This window comes from Peromyscus leucopus, chromosome 19 (genome assembly GCF_004664715.2).
Source record: "Peromyscus leucopus breed LL Stock chromosome 19, UCI_PerLeu_2.1, whole genome shotgun sequence".
NCBI lineage: Eukaryota > Metazoa > Chordata > Mammalia > Rodentia > Cricetidae > Peromyscus > Peromyscus leucopus.
The window spans coordinates 41,211,423-41,230,430 of record NC_051079.1 but is presented as its reverse complement, the minus strand read 5'-3'; the positions used below and the strand labels follow the sequence as shown (position 1 = coordinate 41,230,430).

General features: G+C 35.7%; 1 protein-coding gene across 1 annotated transcript in view; it reads right to left on the bottom strand.

The window, feature by feature from the left end:
* The window catches only part of Csnk1g3 (casein kinase 1 gamma 3), an 86,485-nt gene that overhangs the window by 27,898 nt on the left and 39,579 nt on the right, over positions 1–19,008 (bottom strand). The window contains exons 5-9 of the mRNA XM_028871838.2: positions 17,152–17,300; positions 14,969–15,203; positions 2,733–2,831; positions 2,542–2,625; positions 122–270 (exon numbers count right to left, since the gene is read on the bottom strand). Of these exons, the coding sequence (XP_028727671.1) occupies positions 122–270; positions 2,542–2,625; positions 2,733–2,831; positions 14,969–15,203; positions 17,152–17,300 (716 nt within the window). The remainder of the gene's footprint in view (positions 1–121; positions 271–2,541; positions 2,626–2,732; positions 2,832–14,968; positions 15,204–17,151; positions 17,301–19,008) is intronic.

Genomic DNA, 19,008 nt, shown 5'->3' with positions numbered 1-19,008 from the left:
ATGTCCCCAAACAGGAAATGAAAAGAACTCCTTACAAACTGCAATCAATCTTCAATGGAAATATTCTGTACTATTACAATACTGTAAATAATCTTCTATTATAACAGCATAAAGTACCCACCAACTGTTTACCAATCCAGTCGTATTCATAATCAAACATATATCCTTTGCGATCAAACAAGTCGGTAAAAAGCTTTCTTAGGTAATCATAGTCTGGCTTTTCAAAAAAATCTAGCCTTCGTACATATCGAAGATATGTTGCCATTTCTTCTAGAAAGGAAATAAAAGTTATTCTGACTACATATCTCTGTAATAGTCAATTAATAAAAAATTAACAAAATTCTGTTTCAATTTAAAAATTTAAATTATAGCAAAATTAAAAAGGGGGAAAGAAAGGGAGAATAGAAACAAGAAGAAAAGAAGTGAGCCATTAGTTGTTTGTGACATTAATACCAAAGGTTAAAACATTTTTTTAATAATATTTTAATAGGTATCTTGAGTTGTACTAGAGGTTGAATTAGTGGCTCAATGATATGATTGTCTAATCACAAGGCATACTTCAAGCATATTTTAAAATTTACTTAAAATACTGCTGGAGCCAGGTCAGGTGAGAGCATCTGTATTAGTTTGCTGTGTTTCCTTCAGCGCCAGTAACATACACTAACTTACTAACATGGGACAAAATTCTAACCTTCTGAGCTGGCAAAATAGGCAAAATCATCTCAAAAAAAAAAAATTCTGACGCAAGAACACAATAAGAACCTTCTTTTCATTTCAATCAAACAATTACTTGGTTAATATACAAATTTCTATACCACGTTTTTTTTTTTTTAAGTTTATACTTTTAAAAGAAAGGAAAAACAAAAATCTAGTGGATAAAGTTGTTAACTAGTTAAAAGAGTATTCCATCACTACAGATAGAAACAGTAGGTTACCAATGCTGAACTCTCAGATGTGAAGATTTTGCTGCCCCTCTCCCCTCAGTCATTCCCAGTGCAACATGGTGCCCTGTGACTTTCCTCACAGAGGGACTTTCTCACTATTCCACTTGCTACCTAATCCCAATTACAGGGCTAATTATCTTGGCACCTCCATTTTCCCTGGAAAACTGCTTGTACGTTTCATAATATAGTCAATCTATCCACACCTAAAACATCTGGAACTCTCACCAATATTGTTTAATCTTCCATTTATAAAAGTTACTTCAAAAGAGAAAATAAGGTTTACTGACAATGAATAAGGAAACATATACTATTTCAGAGCACTGACTTTATTATTATGATACCATTACATAGAAGAGCCAGTGAATACAAAGTGATACAAGACCTCTATCCTGAACAAAGTCAGTCTTCTTTACACTTCATGTTGCCATGCAAACCATATCAGATATTTAGTAACTATCAACAGCTAAGCTTAATGGAACAGGCCACTTGGGAGGTTAAATTAGGAAGACAGCAAGGCCCAGGCCAGCCTGAGGAACAGAGCAAGGCCACTAACAGACCTGGGTAACTCAACAAGCTTCTATCTCAAACATTTTTTTTTCCTGAGACAGGGTTTCTCTGTGTAGCTTTGGCACTTTTTCTGGAACTCACTCTGTAGCCCAGGCTGCCCTCGAACGTAGAGTTCGGCTGCCTCTGCCTCCCCAGTGCTGGGATTAAAGGCATATGCCACCACCGCCTGACTTCAAACATAATTTTTTAATTAACAAATCATTAACATTTCTTTTATTAATAACTTATTTATTTTTATTTTATTTGCATCGGTGTTTTGCCTGCATGTATTTCTGTGTGAGGGTGTCAGATCTTAGAGTTACAGACAATTGTTAGCTGCCATGTGGGTGCTGGGAATTGAACCTGGATCCTCTGAAAGAACAGTCAGTATTCTTAATCTCTGAGCCATCTCTCCAGCCCCTCATTAACATTTTTTAATTTAGGATTAGGAAACTTATTTAAGTAAATTTTTGCTTTTGAGTTGCCATAAACGCTTAGAGAATTATTTTCAAAGTATATATTCTTTAATATAAAATTTCCCTAAAATTAATAAAGTCAGTAAGATTTTATACTACTCTGAAAATAAAATTAAGTAATATCTTTAACAACTTTGACCTTGAGACTCAAATAACGAAAAGTGCACTAAAGGACATCACTTATATTCTTCAGCATATATTTCAACTTATTAAAAATGAATTATTGCAGGAAACATGACTTTTAGCTGGTCTCCACATAATTAAAAGACGAAATTTTCTTCATATAATACCATCTTGTGGAGCAAATACACAAACTGTTTCTATGCAGTAATTGTTGACAACTTTTAAATCACATTTTTTTTTTTGCAGAGCTGAGGACCGAACCTAGGGCCTTGTGCTTGCTAGGCAAGCACTCTGCCACTGAGCTAAATCCCCAACCCCTAAATCACATTTTTAAAGTGCTCATGTTTTTCAATGTATATAAAAAAGTACGTATAAACTTAAGGAATGAAAATTAGCCTTTTTCTGTGCATAAGCACATGTCTCAACTTATGAAATATATCACTGTCCATTACCTGGAAAGTTTTCACACAACACTTCTATTGGTGTGGCTCGTTTCGTGTCTCCAATCTTCTGATACCTCTCTTTTAATGTGTCGCCTAAAGCAGGAAAGAGGAGTACAAGAATGTGGTGTTTTAAAAACTATTTAGTTGTAACAGAAGGCCTAATACACATTAAGATTTTACGTACTCCAATAAAGAAACACAAAACACAATTACCTTTAAGCCTTGCCAAGGAAGACTGCCTCTCAGGAAGTACATGAACATATGGCCTAAAGCTTCTAAATCATCTCTTCTACTCTGCTCTGAAACAGAAGAGAAATATGAAATTTCACTTTCACCTGCCAGTGAAAAATGAAAAAATGGAGAATAATTTATTTCTACATTTATGACATTAATGTAAAATATGGATTTACTATCTATAAGTAACAAAATCATATATAAATTCTTTTTACAGACTGTCATCTTTAAAATACTGCCATAAGATATCTTCAGTGATACTGAAATTTATTTACCTGCTTAGATACCTACTCATTGAACTAACGGCCAGCAGAAAAGAGGTTCGATGGCCAAATTGAGTTTCTCTGTATCCTAGAGCTCCATCTTAAAGAGTCAGAACAGGACAAGCTACAGGTTCTGAGAAACCCTGGAGTTGAAAGTGCTTATCATTCTTTAACTGAGTTTCCTAAACACATATGAGCATAAAATTTGCATCCCACATATTCTCTATTAACAATAAACAGTATTGTAACCAACTAATAAATAATCATGTGAGATATAACACATATCAACATTAATAACTCCTGTACTATTATTTGTTTCCCCAAATGCTACTAGAACAACTGTTATTTTAAGGATTTTTGTTTTGTTTTTGTAACAAAATATGTAGCATATAAATGACTGACAGTAACAGACTAACATTAAATATGTACATGTAAATATTTCAATATTATCACTGAAAAATTGAGATTCCTTGATTTTTAAAATAATACAAAGATGCTAACAAATGAGATAAAATGCTTTAAATGCAGCATGCAAGCTGTGTTTCTCAAATGAGCCACCCTACTGTATATTATTCCAAATAATACGCAATGCTTTCAGAAAAAACAAATTTTCCAAAGTACTGATCTGCAATAAGATGAAAGGTCAGGAGACCTTTGATTTTCCACCTTGTGTTCCCAAAGCACTTGCTTCAGGTTACAAATAATGCTTACACTGTTACTCAGTATCTATCATTCTCCTAGACAACATGTTACAAGAGAGCTCATTATTCTCAAAACCCAGGAAAATGGCTCTGGCTACTTAGGGTCTCAGAGTCTTAAAAAGGAAAAGTAATATAAAGAAAATATTGTTTCCAAACTCCAGAATAAAACTGAAAGCATTCTGGAAACTTTTAAAAGCTCAGAGAAACTGGCCTCTTGTGGTAACTGACTCGTTGTATACAGTGGAGCAGAGATCTATGCATTTTCCAAGTAGACAATTCTGAGTACAGTCAGGTTGGTAATTCCTAGAGGGAAAAGCTTTGCTCACTGGAATACCTTATAACCTTGACACCACACCTGTATAACTACCACCACAATCAAGAAGTTTCTCAGAGACTCTAAATAGCACTGCTATCTATTTCCCTTTCCACCTCCAACCTCTGGCCTCAGGATCCCACTTAACTCTGTCATTACAGATTAGATTTTTCATACAGTATGAATTATACAGCACAGATTCATATCTGGATTCTTTCCCTCAGTATGTTGTGAAGATTTAGCCATAGAGCTCCATGCATCAAGAGCTCATTGCTGGTCATGAAGACAACCACAATAAACCCACCTATTCACCTAAGTAGGCTCCAGTTTGCAGTTACTGTGGGAGGGAGAATATCATGAACATTCTGAGTCTTTGTGAGACCACTCATTTTCCTCCATCTTGAGTAAATATTTAGGAGTCCAACAGATCATCACATGGCAGTACGTATACAGCTTCCTAAGATACTTCTAAAGTTCATTGTGAAGAGGCTGTGCCATTTCAGATCCCCACCAGCAATATGAGACTGCCAGTTATTTAGAAATTTAGCACTGTCAGTCTTTTACATTTTATCCAGGCCAATAGCTATGACATATAAGCTTACCAGCGATCAACAGTATCTTATTGATGACTAATGCTCTTGAACTTCAAATGTTACTACTGTAAATCATTCATGAACTGTGTGTGTTTTGTATTTTCATGAAGTCCAATTTACTGATAATTTTCCTCTTACTATTCCTACTGGCTTATGTTCAATTAAAAAAATCTCTGGGACCACAGATTTCTATTTTATAACTATAGATTTTATAGCTTTGGTTCTTATACTTAAACCTACTATACATTTTGAAGTAAGTTTATTTTTACTTTAGGTATAGAGTGAAATAATAGATCCATTTTTGTCAATATGATAATCTGGCTATACAATTTTTGACAAGACTTTCCCTGCCCCCAAAACTGTTTTTGCATTATTCTCAAAACTCAGCTGGCCATCTATGTTCATATTCGGGACTCTATATTCTGACTACTTATCTGTCTTCATATTAATACTACCCAAAATAAGTTTGGCGGGGCATGGGGGCTGATATATATAGAGAGGTCAGTGACCAGAAAACAAAAATTTAACACAAAAAACTAAAAGAAAAGGTTGATTATTTGAAAGCTTCAATAAAATAATTAATCCTCTTACTAGACTAACGCAGCACAAATTAGCAGTGACAGGAGCAACAGAAGGGGCATTAGAACAGATCTTATAGACCATGAATGGTCTGTAAAAAAAAGAGTGATTTTTAAAAATTAGGAACCAACATTGTGCCAACTCAGCAACTGAGGTGAACTAGACAAAAAGATTTACTGATTACCAAACTGCTTCAAGAGTATGTGAATAGCTCTATGCCAATGAAAGACATTTAATTTAAATTTTAAAGTATGAACTGGGGAGATGGCTCAGTGGATAAAGCACTTGCCACACAAGCATAAAGGCCACAGTTCAGGTCCTCACACAAACGCTGGATGTCCTAACATGGATTTGTAATCTCAGGAACAAAGAGAAGAATTCTCAAAGTTCCCAGGCCAACTAAGTTGACATATGCAAGGGTGAACAACTAGAAACCCTGTCTCAAGCACGATGGAAGCCAAGCTTGCGCTCTGATCTTTTTTACATACACGTGTTACCACACATGTGCTGTATAGCCATTGCCTCTAAACTGAAACATTCTATTGGAGAAGAAGGGGACTTCATGAGACTCAAGTTAAGCAAACTTCTTATGTCTGGGAAGCTGATGTTTGCAAGACTCATTAGAGCCCCTCTAGGTTACAGAAGCATTAAACAACTGTTGGAGAAGATAATGACAGCTATCTCACCAGGAGGTTTCTAAGACCCGTTGAGCCACCTAGAAGCTATACAGAAAGCTTCAGCGAAACTTTCATGCGTCATCATCTGTACTGGGGTGGGCATTTTGGTGATGAGGCTGCTTTTGAGTCATCTTGCTTCTGAAAGGAATTCTTCACCCATACTCCTGTTAGTAACCTCAATTAAAAACTCACTGGTTCACCAAATTGAACTCCAGTGCAACTGTTAACTTTGGTCTGTTGTAAGTTTGCTTTCTGAGATGAGCAGACATATGTGAGCATTTAATCTCCCCAGAAAAAGTCTCTCACATAATCTGGGCCCATATATACATACACACATGCATAAATGCATATGCACATAAACATTTTAATACAACTTAAAACATTACCTAAATATAAAGCATAACTGATAAATTCTACTAAAGGCCAAGAAGTCAACAAAAACTCTTAGAAATAAGAGTTCTCAACTCATCACATTATCCTATTTCAAACAAAATGACTGCAAGCTACAAAAACTATAGGAAATATCTCATAAGCACAAAATCCTTAAGAAGGTAACAGTCCCTGAATAAGTAATCTTCACCCTTAGAATATAAGATTAATTTAACTTTCAAAGGTGAATCTAGGGGGACTGGAGAAGAATCTATGGGGACTCAATGGGTAAGAATACTTGCTCTGTCTATAAGCATGAGGCCCTGAGTGTGAATTCCCAGCAACCACATAAACCAGAAATGGCTGCCCAGGACTTGGAGGCAGAAACAAGAAGTTACCAAGAGCGTCCAGTTCCATAAGACTGTCATGAGGCAATAAATGAAAGCCCTGATGACCTGCTCTGGACTCCACATGTGCTGCATACTGCACACTCACACTCATGTAACACACACACACACACACACACACACACACACACACACACACACTGGTAATTAAAATTTAAAAGACATGAATTTTACGATCATCTCAGAGACAAAAAGCATCTGTGAAAATCTAGCATGCATTCATCATAAAAATTCTCAGCCAGGACTGGGAGAATGTCTCAGTGACTGAGCATTTCTTAGCTTGCACAAGATCCTCAGCTTGATCCTCAGCACCACAAAACATATTATGAGTTTTTATTTAAAACTTATGCATTCAAAATAAGTTATAGAAATTTCTTTAGCCTAACAAAAGACAACTATGAAAAACCTGTACCATTCTTTTTTCTTGGTCTTTTCCTTCATTTTATTTTATGTAGGACTTGAGTATTGTACCCAGGGTCTCGGGGATACTAGACAAGCACTCTACCACGAGCTCAACTCCCGGCTCTCTTTTTCATTTTTTTTCTCCCGTTGCTTGTTTTTACTTGAGATCAGTTCTCATGAACTTTTCCAAAAGGGCCTTGAATTTACACTTATTAGCTTTGACTTTGTGATCTTACTGCCTCCAATAGTCTTGGCCTAAGATAAATTTTAAATTATAGAAACACAGCCTAGCATCAGGACCAAAAATAAAAATATCTATTACTTTATTTCTATTCAGTATCATATGGAAAATTATTTTTTTTCTTTTTTTTGGGGGGTGGGGGTTATTGAGGCAGGGTTTCTCAGTGTAACAGCTCTGACTATCCTAGAACTCTTTGTACACCAGGCTGGCCTTGAACTCACAGAGATTCACCTGCCTCTGCCTTCCAAGTGCTAGGATTAAAGGAATGAGCCACCACACCCAATGGAAAATTCTTGATAGTACAATAAAGAAAAAAAAAAAAAAACATCATTTAATTATTGAAATGTATTCGGGGGCCAACAGGCCATTGCAATGGAGCAATCCTGGCGACTCTAACACCCACATAAAGGAGTGAGAGAATGCACTTCACAAAGATGGCCTCTGACCTCCATTTGAGTACCATGGCATGTGCAACCCCACACACATGTGCACACATGAAATAGTAAGTATAAAAGTAAAATTTCTTAAAGATGTCCAGATTGGAAAAAGAAATGCTATTTTTCTTTATAGACAATATAAATATTCAATGTAGAAAATTCTAAGTAATCTGCAAAATGTTGAAACTAGTGAGTTTATCAAGGTTTCAGGATACAAGACCAATATATAAATCAAACAGATTTCTATACTAGCAATGAGTAATCAGAAACTAAATTTAAAAACTAGTATCTTTATACAACAGTATCAAAACCCAGAAAATATACAAATTTACCAATATAAAAAATTACCAGAGAGTGAATTGTGAGTGTGTGTCTGTGTGTGTGTTTATGTGTAAAATAGCATATGCTTACAAAGACTTGAAAGAACTCCCTTAAGTCGTCCTCTAGCCTTCTAAATGCACCCCAACACTGCCCACACACACTATATTATATATATATATATAATTTTAGCCTTACAATAGGATTCTGTTAAAGAGAGAAACAGCACAAAAAGCCATTTCTATTCTATCAGAATGGTAGTTAAGGAAAAAAGATCATACAGTGATCTCACCTGTACCACTCCATCAAAGGACAGTATTAGATTCATAATCTACCAGGCATTATAAATTCAAGCCATAAACAGAAGCTAGTAAAGTAAGCCGACTACCAAACACCTTCTACCGTCATAATTGCTTTCTTTGTGTTCTCTTACCAAGTGACACCTAGAAATAAATGTCACCAAGTGGGAAGTAATAGAAGTCACAAGAAAGCTTTCTCTTTGAAATAGAGTAACTAAGGAACACCCTTCAAGTTTGCTAGAGTTCTGTTACATGAAAAAGATCTCTCACAGGTTATCAGGCCCTTACTAAGACCTGCTCACATTTTTTCTAAAGCATTTAACTAAAAAGCCCTGTTTGAAAATGGGTATTTCCCTCAAAGCTTTGATTTATTATGTAACTTTCTAAAAATTAGAAATGGAGATTTAAATACAGTTAAAATTTCTTTTAAATAAATTCAAAGCAATTTAACTTATATAATCACTTTAGACTTTTATCAGTAAAAATATATGCATTACATAAACAACACATTTGAGGAACCTCAGTTATCTCAGATGGTTTTAAGTTCTAACTTCACTGAAAGGAGAAACTATTCTCTCAGTCTGGAATGCAGGCTCGGGTTAAATAACTTCCAGCACTTAACAGGGCAGGACTCTATCCGCTGCTGTGCATTCTGTCCACTTGGGAAAGCCGATCAATGAAATCAAGGTAACTGCAGACCTCCTGTAATGCTTTTCTAGTCAAAACTCAACATTACTTTCCCAGTTAAGATAGGATAGTACTATTCAATTATCTGTAGCTGTCCATATCAATTACATTTTCATTTTTACCAGAAAACCATTTTTTTCATGAACTCAAATTTATTTCTTTCAACAACAGAATATGCCAAATGTCTTGTTTAGAAGCAGAAAACTTTCTATTATATGTGTATATATTATAAAAGATAAACTTATTACTTCAATTCCTACCAAAAAACAACAAAGGCAAAAGACAAATACCAACTGATAAGAGAAATCAAAGAATAAAAACTCTTCAAGAGAGTATAAATTATTTTTTGTAAACATAAAACTAAAAATATCTACTACATATAAGTCAAGGTTATATTTAGGAGCTGGAGAGGGGTATCAGTGTTTAAGAGAGCTTGCTGCTCTCCTAAAGGACCTAAGTTCAAGTCCCAGCATCCACATTGGGCAACTTACAACCACCTGTAACTTCAACTCCAGGAAATCCAAGATTCTCTTCTGGCCCCACAGACAACTGTACTCTACAAACACATATGTATACACATAATTAAAAATAAATCTTTCGAGATTGCTTTAGTATTTCCTTATAAAATGTTTTAGCAGTTTTCTCTACTGCATAATATCCAGAAATGCATTTACCACAAAATTCACTGAACTCACACTTTTTCAAAATACCTAATAAAGATGAGTTTTGGTGTTTTTCCAATGACAATATAAGAGCAGAGAATGAAAGTACATGCTTGTAATCCTAGCATTCTAAAGGCTGAGGCAGGAGAATGCCGACTTCAAACCTAGCCTGATAAACACAACTGGGTTCCAAGTCACCCTGAGCTGAGTTTCACACCACACTGGCTGCACCAAAAGACTGTCTTGACACAAAAGAAACAAAACAATTATGTAGCACAATATGCAGTAACAGCTCCCTCATCTAGACACACAACACAACACTATCAAGAAAACCAAAAACATGTTCATTTCTTTTCTGAGAAAGAACTCAACACATATAGTCACTTAATTTCTAAACAAGTTCTCTCTTAAAATTTCTCTCAATTTAGCTATAATTTAGTAAGTCTGGCTTATAAGTTAAGAGAAACAAATCAAGATAAAGGAAAAGCTAGGTGCTGCCACAAGGAACCACATTTATACAACATGGCAAAAGTAAAACAAAATAAAGCTGAAAGAAAAAAACTCACAAAAAATAAAAATACAATGCATTTTCTCTAAGCTTGTCTGGTGTGTATGTGTGTATGAGAGAGTGTGTGTGTGTGGGGGGGGTGAATACCTAACTTTAAATTATTTCAACAAGAAAAAAAATAAAAGGGCAGAAGAGTGATCCAAGAATTAAAATAATGAGCCTCAAAGCAAGTCTTTCAAAAGCTATTCAACAGTAGACATCTAATGAAAGCTAACCTAAAACAATTCAGCATGAAAATACAAAGGAGGAGGAGGAGAAAGAAACAGCAGCAGCAGCAGCCTCTTTCATTCAGTGACAGTGGAAATCCCTATCTGTCACACAGCTTTATGAGGATTTCACTTTGGACAGTGACATAAGTAGATATGCAAAGATATAACTAAGTCACTGTACCTGTCTTCTGAGCATAAATGGCCTTATGCCATATTAAGATCAATAGCAATTATAAAAATAAAAAGCTATACAATGTGGGTTTTAAACTACTCATCTATAGTATACTAGAAATACCTTGTTTCTGATTAAATCTGATACTGTTAATCTTCAAAAGGAAAAATGCTTGTGTAATGCACTGTCCAACAATCAATTTTCTCTTTTGAATTTCCATATAAATAAAGAGAGGCAAACGAATGAATGAATGAATTACTGATGCCTTCAAAGTAGTCCCTGACAGGCTGGGATGTAGTTTATCAGCTCAGCACTTGCCTAGCAGGTGCAATGGTCTGAGTTGATTCTCTAGCACTGCAAAACGAAAGGAAAGAAAAGCCAGAAGGAAGGAAGGAAGGGAGAAAGGACAGAGAAGGAAGAGGGTGGTTAAGATCCACGGAGGGCTGGGAAGGCTTCAGTCAGACACATACAAAGTCAAAATCACAATCGAGAGTCCCATTTTTCTCTGGTCCTCTTTCTTTTTTGTTGGTTTTTCACTCTTCAGCAAGTCATGTAACTTAAATTTAAGACACATGAAACACCCATGTCCACATACATCACATGCGTCTTATTATTTCAAATTAGGAATTCCTGTGTTCTGGCAAACAAGCATTTCCTCTATCAATATTACCCATCTACATTAGACTTGCTACACAGATAGGCCTTTGAAAAGTAAATCTTAAAGCTTTTGTTGTCTGTGGATTCCTACAACAGTTAAATGCCACTTCCCCAAGCTCTGAAGGCCTTTCCTAACAATGACAAAAATTTACTTTGCCTTTTCTACAAATAGAAAGTTGCCACATATACCATTGTCTCACACACACACACACACACACACACACACACACACACACACACACACACACCCACTGGCCCATAAGGAAGTTGTGACCTCATGTCTTACAATAAAATAGTTGTGAAACTCTGTTAGCTATTTTGAAATGGTCTGTAACAACTCCCATGAAATGAAGATTTCTCAGACAATGCACATGGAAATGTGGGTGTAACTGGTTTCAAAAAGTACCTCTACCCAGTTGTGTTTTAAGGCTGGCAGGAGTTTGCTATTGAAAGGACTCACCAAAAATATTATCTCAATAAAGCCTGTCTTTTATCATTTTATGTCTGAAACTATGCTTAAAGGCAGCCTCCCATTTCTCACGCATTTCAGATGTGTAAAGGAGAAGGTATCAGGATCCAAGTATCAGGCAGGCTGCCAGCAACAATGCCAAATGCTACCTAATTCAGAACTGAGCAGCAGAGTAAAGACATGAAGTCTGTAACGGGTAAGTCTGAGGAAAACTGTTGGAGATGAAGCAAACACCAAAAATTAGAAGTTGGACTAGACAGCTCCTAGGGTCCTGTCGACATCTTATTTTATTATATTTTAAGTCAGTGGTTCTTAACCCAATGGTGTGACCCTTCAATACAATTCTTCATATTGTGGTGACTCCTCCAACCATAATATTATTTTCATTGCTACTTCATAACTGTACTTGTGCTACTGTTAAGAATCAGAATGTCAATATCTGATATGTAGGATATCTGGTATGTGACCCCTGTGAAAAGGTGCTTCAACCCCCAGAGCAGTCGCTGCTTTAAGGCACCTGAGCAAATGAACACACAATTGGTTTACATTCCTGCCTATTCCTTGTGATTAAGCTGCTAAAACAGAATCTAAAAGCAGAAAATCAAGTCTGTGCTTCCTCTGATATAAGCACAAAGCATGGTTTAAGAAAAACATATTGTACTAGGCGGCGGTGATGCACGCCTTTCATCCCAGCACTCGGGAGGCAAAGGCAGGTGGATCTCTATGAGTTTGAGGCCAGCCTGGTCTACAGAATGAGTTCCAGGACAGGCATAAAGCTACACAGAGAAACCCTGTCTCGAAAAACCAAAAAAAAAAAAAGAAAGAAAGAAAAAAGAAAAAAAAAAAGAAAAACCTATAGCAAATACAACGTAAAAATGATTTTTAAAGAAAAAGGCAATTCAGTTTGAATGAATATACCATGAATAAAACCTCAACCCCTATCTTGCCTTATATAAAAAAAAAAAAAACTAATTCTAGATAAGCCACAGATATCAGAAACCAAAACCATAACGCTTCTAGAAGAAACGTAAAAAAGACAGGGCTAGAAACCAAAACCATAACGCTTCTAGAAGAAACGTAAAAAAGACAGGGCTTCATTATGCAGTGTAGATATTTATTGACACATTCTATACCTAAGCATTTGTGCTCTATCCAACATAAATTTTATTTCGAGTTTAAAAAGAACTCTGATAAACAATTAAAATTATTATGTGCAGTAAGCTTGCTTCACAAAGGAGTGCCATTTAGCAATAATTCTGAAGCTATATTCTGAGTAGCCTAGCTTTCAAAACCTGAGTAATAGTGTGATGGGCAGATGTCTCACTGCTAAAACAAAGGAAGATAAAAATATAGAAGGGAAATGAACATAAATAGGGGAGTACTACTTTGTAGTAAACAGACTCAAAACTCAGAAGTACCAGTACCACCTTGAAGCTTTACTAGCAGTACACTAGTATCTGTGTAAATATGTGCATGTGTATAAGCTATTTCCCTCTGTGTATAGGGATACACACACTTACACATTACCCAGACACCAGTGGTTAATACCAAAGAACAGCAAAAAGCACTAACCACTGGCTAAATCTTGGTCTTGGAATTCTGTCGTCATCAAATAAAGAGACCCAGGGCATCCTATAGGCATGACTGGCTATATGCCTGGACCAGAGTAACTACAAAACCAGAAAGTGATCAAAGAGTGCTTGAACGTGTCAGGAGGAGGGCCAGCTTTAAAGGAGCAATCAGCAGCCAAAGCGAGACACTCAGGGAATCAAAATAAACAAAGGCAGCGATGTATTTATTAAATACTCCAGCAAATAAAAACTTTCAGTCTGTACAGATCAATAACTGGGTAAAAGCAAAGTTTGTGATGTTAGGATATCAGCTAATAAATATGTGAGAAATAGAGAGGGAATCACAAGTAGCTGCTGAATCTAGCAGGTAACAATTTATTAAAGACCCTTTCATGGTAGCACATGCCTATAGTCCCACAATGTGAGAGGCCAAGGAAAGAGGGTTTCAAGTTCAAGGGCAATCTAAGCTCTGAAGCTAGACCCTATCTCAAAAGAAATGTAAAGAGCAGCATGCTTATATAATTTCAAAGATCTACCTACAACATGCTTTTTAGTTGCCAAGGGAAAATAGACAGCATCTAAGTAAGTGAGTAGACCCAGCTGGAAATAATTACACCAACTGACCCTGACACAATATTAGAACAAGACTTCTATGCTTCCTCATGAATGTGTATTAAAAATGCATAACAATAGCTAATCGAGAAAAAAATAAGTGACCCAAACCAAGAACATTCTAAAATATTGCCTTTGCTCCTAAAATTTATTAAGATTAAGACTATAAAGAAAAATTAAGAACGGAAAGGATGTAGACCTGATTTAAAAAAATAAAATAAAATAATTAAAGCTATACAACAAACAATACATTGTTCCAATTAGATCCTGAACTGAAAAAAGAAGAAAAAAAACATAAAAATGCTATATGGTTGATATTTTTACTCTCTATACATACATATAGGAAATATATTCTTAAAGTTAATAACATGTCCAAAGCCATACTGCTAGGAAAAATATTCTAGACAGCATTGGAAGCCAGCTCTGCTTGCCTTTATACTCAATGCTGTTAGCATTATACCCAATTAGTCAGGTTGCTACTAACCTGGCTAGCTGTATAAGAGAGTTATAATCTGAATTCAGTTAAAATTGGGCATTACCTCATATTAAAAAGAAATATAGCCGGGTGGTGGTGGCGGCGGTGCACGCCTTTAATCCCAGCACTCGGGAGGCAGAGCCAGGCGGATCTCTGTGAGTTCGAGGCCAGCCTGGGCTACCAAGTGAGTCCCAGGAAAGGCGCAAAGCTACACAGAGAAACCCTGTCTCGAAAAGCCAAAAAAAAAAAAAAAAAAAAAGAAAAAAAAAAAAAGAAATATATAAATGGATCCCCTAATTGTATCAAGGTTGGACGTTTCAAGTTATCATAGGAAACATTTACCCTATACAGGACCTTATTTTTACAGTCTTATCAAAATACAAATGAAAGAAAACTCTAGGTATGTGGTGAATAAAAATTACAATGTGACCTGTTTTAATCTGCAAACACTGAAACATAGTAGCAAACAAACTTACACTATTGACACAGCAGAATTCAAGCTTCCACACATGTCCACGTACCTTTTCCTAGATGTGTGTTTATGCTCATGTACCTAGCTGTTCCTGTAAGGCTTTTGTGTTCTCTGTATGGTATATGTTTCTTTGTCTCTGGATCAATATATTCCTTTGCCAAACCAAAATCTATGATATGAATGACTTGCTGGGTTTTGTTTCCTGGTCTTCCTATTAAGAAGTTCTCGGGTTTCACGTCTCTGTATATCAAGTTCTTTGAGTGGACATACTCCATGCGAGAAATCTTAGTGGAAAGAGAAAAAGATTTTTATTTTAGATTTAATGATAAAACCAAGACAGAATTTCACAGTAAAAATAACATAAAAAAGACAACAATTAGAAACTGTTTCAACCCTTTAAAGTTAAAAAGATGCCATTCTTCAGTTCCTTAAAGAGCATATATCCATTTAGGACTTAAAATGGATGTCTTTGCTGTCAAGGTCACAGGTAACTGAAAGTGTCTAATGTTAGATATGGATTTCCTAGCAGTAAGTTCAGACTCAGTCACCATTTTCAGAAGATGCTAGGTTATAAAGTTAAAAAAACTTACTGATTAAAAATAAAAACCTCAAACTCAAAACTAAAGAAACACTCATAAAATTAACACTATCCTTCCTCAGTTCAAGAATCAGGCAATTTTTATAATCAAAAAACCTTAAGAATGTAATTTTACCTTTAAAAAAAAAAAACAGCATCAAAAATTAGCATCATTCAGTATTCTTTTTCATAATAGATTTTATTTTTCCAGGTATTAAACACTTTAAAATCTTAAAACTAGAAAAATTTGAATTCCAACTATAATAACACATATATTTATATTAATTTTTTATTACTATAAAGATAACTTTTATATTAACTATTTATATTAACTATATAAATATACAGGTATATTTATATAGTGATAAATAAACCATAATATAGTATATTTATATTAATATTTTCAGATTCTCAAACAATGTTTAACATACAAAATAACAAACACTTTTAGATCTAAGGTTCCATTTGTGGTAATCCTGGTTAACAGTGCCATGTCAGCATACAGTTACAAGAGCTGTTCTAGTCTGTTTATTAACAAACTGTGGCGCACACTCCTGTGACCCATGCCTTAATTAACAATATCTTATGAACATGTTCTAGGTCACAAAACTTTTTAATGCAGTTTTTAACAGCTACATATTACTTTATAACTATTCATGATTTATCCAATTCACCTGTTAGCTCCACACCACAGGGTGTTACTCATTATTTTACAATTTTAATCTATCCCTGTACATAAAACTGTAAGTGACCCAAATATTTCCAACATAAATCTGCAGAGGTAGAATTAATGACTAAGTGAATAAAAACAATTCCAAGACTTCTATAGCATACTTATATTGGCATTTATGTCAAAACTGTCTAAAAATCATCTCATATGTTCCCTCATAGTTTCTCTGATATTTAAATACTGAAGTATACTTCTCATTAGATTTTTTTCTTATTAGGTCATTAAAGTCAACTTCCAAGATTAAAAACTCTTTTTCTGAGGATTTAAAGTTCTCATCTTACACAAGAAAAGTGTTAGAAAAACCTCAACCCTTGAAGTGAGCATTCTTTCCAATTAAAATATTAATTTTAACTACTAAAATGCACTTGACTCAGTAATTTTACATTCTATGAATCCTAGAAAGACAATATAAAAAGCAAAAAACATTTCTATTACATGGGTCAAATTTTCCATATGACAAGGTCAAAAAACTTTAATAGAACTTTTAACTTAAATTTATGAAAGCCAAACATGATGGTGCACACCTGTAACACCAGCATTCAGGAGAGACAGCAGGAGGATCAGTAGTTCAAAACCAACATACACTACATTGGGAGTTTGAGACCAACCTTTGGTTACATGAGACTGAGTCTCAAAAAAAAACCAAGATATAGGCCGGGTGGTGGTGGTGCACGCCTTTAATCCCAGCACTCAGGAGGCAGAGCCAGGCGGATCTCTGTGAGTTCGAGGCCAGCCTGGTCTACAGAGCAAGATCCAGGACAGGCACCAAAACTACACAGAGAAACCCTGTCTTTAAAAAAAAAAAAAAAAAAAAAAAAAAAACCAAGAGAGAGACTGAGGAAAAGGAATACAGTGAGAGAGAGGGAGGGAACTTGTGATCAAAAAACTGAAGTTCAAGCAACCTCCAACACCCTGCTTTACTTACCAGTTGTATAGCTATCATAAGAACTGTTTTAAGAGAAAATGTTCTATCACATAGGTCAAACAAATCTTCCAAACTAGGTCCCAGCAGTTCCAGCACCATAGCGTTGTATTTACCACAAGGGCCAAAATAGTAAACTTGAGGTATACCATCTAGGAAAAAAGAAAAGGCTATTTAATAATTTCATCATCTTATCTACTAAGCCATTTTTCCTGAAAAACCAATAAACTACATTTTAATTTTTCTAGTAACTTTAACAGTAACTTTATCGTTTTCAGAAAACAAAAACAAAAACCCCTTTTCTGATGAACCTCCTTCTTCTCTAAACCCACTCCTTGATGTTCACATGGCAGCTCAGTACACAGGTACTGTAGCTGTGTCCCTGGACTCACATAAAAGTACATTACTATCTCTCTACAATCTCATCTGCTGAGCTTTACTTAAAGAGGCTTAGACAATAGGAAGAGCCTACTTTTATTGAACTAGGTAGTCACTGCTGTCTTTACTAATTCCATGCTTGGCATCCTGCTAAGATCAACCCAAATAAATACCAGTGTGGGAAAATTCCTAAGATTTCACCCTTACAGTTAGGGTTATATGTATGGGGAGGTATAAAACACGTTTGTGTGTGTGTGTGTGTGTGTGTGGTGGTGTGTGCGCGCGCGCAGTCCCTATCAGCAGATCTTAAGTTAATCAAAAGGCAGAGTCTAGATCGTCTAACCTTACCTCATCTTCTTTAAAAAGCAGCTCTAGGAATCAAAGCCATTAGAATGAGTGAGAGCTTGTCTAGAGAGCCGTAAAGAAACAAGCTCTGTGTTATGAAGAGATCCACATACGAGGTGGAAAGCCTCTAAGAACATAAGACCTCTACCCTACAGCCATTAGGAATTGCAGTCTGACAAAAAAAAAAAAAAAAAAAAAAAAAAAAAAAACTCCACAAAAACAAAAACAAACAAAACCAGTGAGTACAGAGAGGATATTAACCTCAGGCTACAGCCCAGACTCACACCATGATTTTAGCACTGAGGCTTTTTATCTTTCCATATACAATTTAAAACAAAATCCTTTCCATTCTTTTTAATGAAGAACTTTGGAAATAGGTTCATTCTTGTTAATCCTATGAATCTGAGTGCCAATTGTTGCAGGAGCAGAAGAAAGGGAACTAGGAAGCTAGGAGCCAGCACAATCACATTCCCAGACTGTCCTAACGTTCACCAGTGGTGCTGTGTGGCTGGGTGTCATTCACCCTCAAGTGGGTCTCCATAAGAGCAGTTTGGGCAAGAGTGCCCACCATATTTCAAGTGTGAAGATGAACAATGAATGCAGCAGCAGGACATGGGGAATGGAATACTACACTTGTGGCAGGTACAGAGAATGGAAACAAGTACAGGCTGTACCCGCTCTCCAGAACAACAACAGAGAGCACACCACCTAAGCGCAAACAATTCCTGCAAGAGTCACTCGTCATATGTGTAACGACTTACTAAAGCTCACTGCAACTAAAATCCTGTCTTGACTAAAATAAATCATGCACAATAAGAGCCTGGAGCAACAGTCAAGACATAGAACTTGCTCCTGGGACTTTTCAACAGCTCTCCACTACACAGTTTGTAAAGTTCTTCCCACAATTCTGTCTTCTCCTCCACAGCACTCAAAGTTGCTAATCACTATGTTCTCAATTGAACAATCTCTAGTAAAGCATTTCCACTCTTTAGTTTGTTCTCTCTGATCTACAAGAGGTAAGTAAAGGAGATCATCAAAATTTGTCAAACTATTTAAAGTTTAAAGTTCCTTAATGACAGGACTTCTCTACTTACTTCTTTCTACTCACCATCCACTGTCCAATAAAGTTGTAGAGAA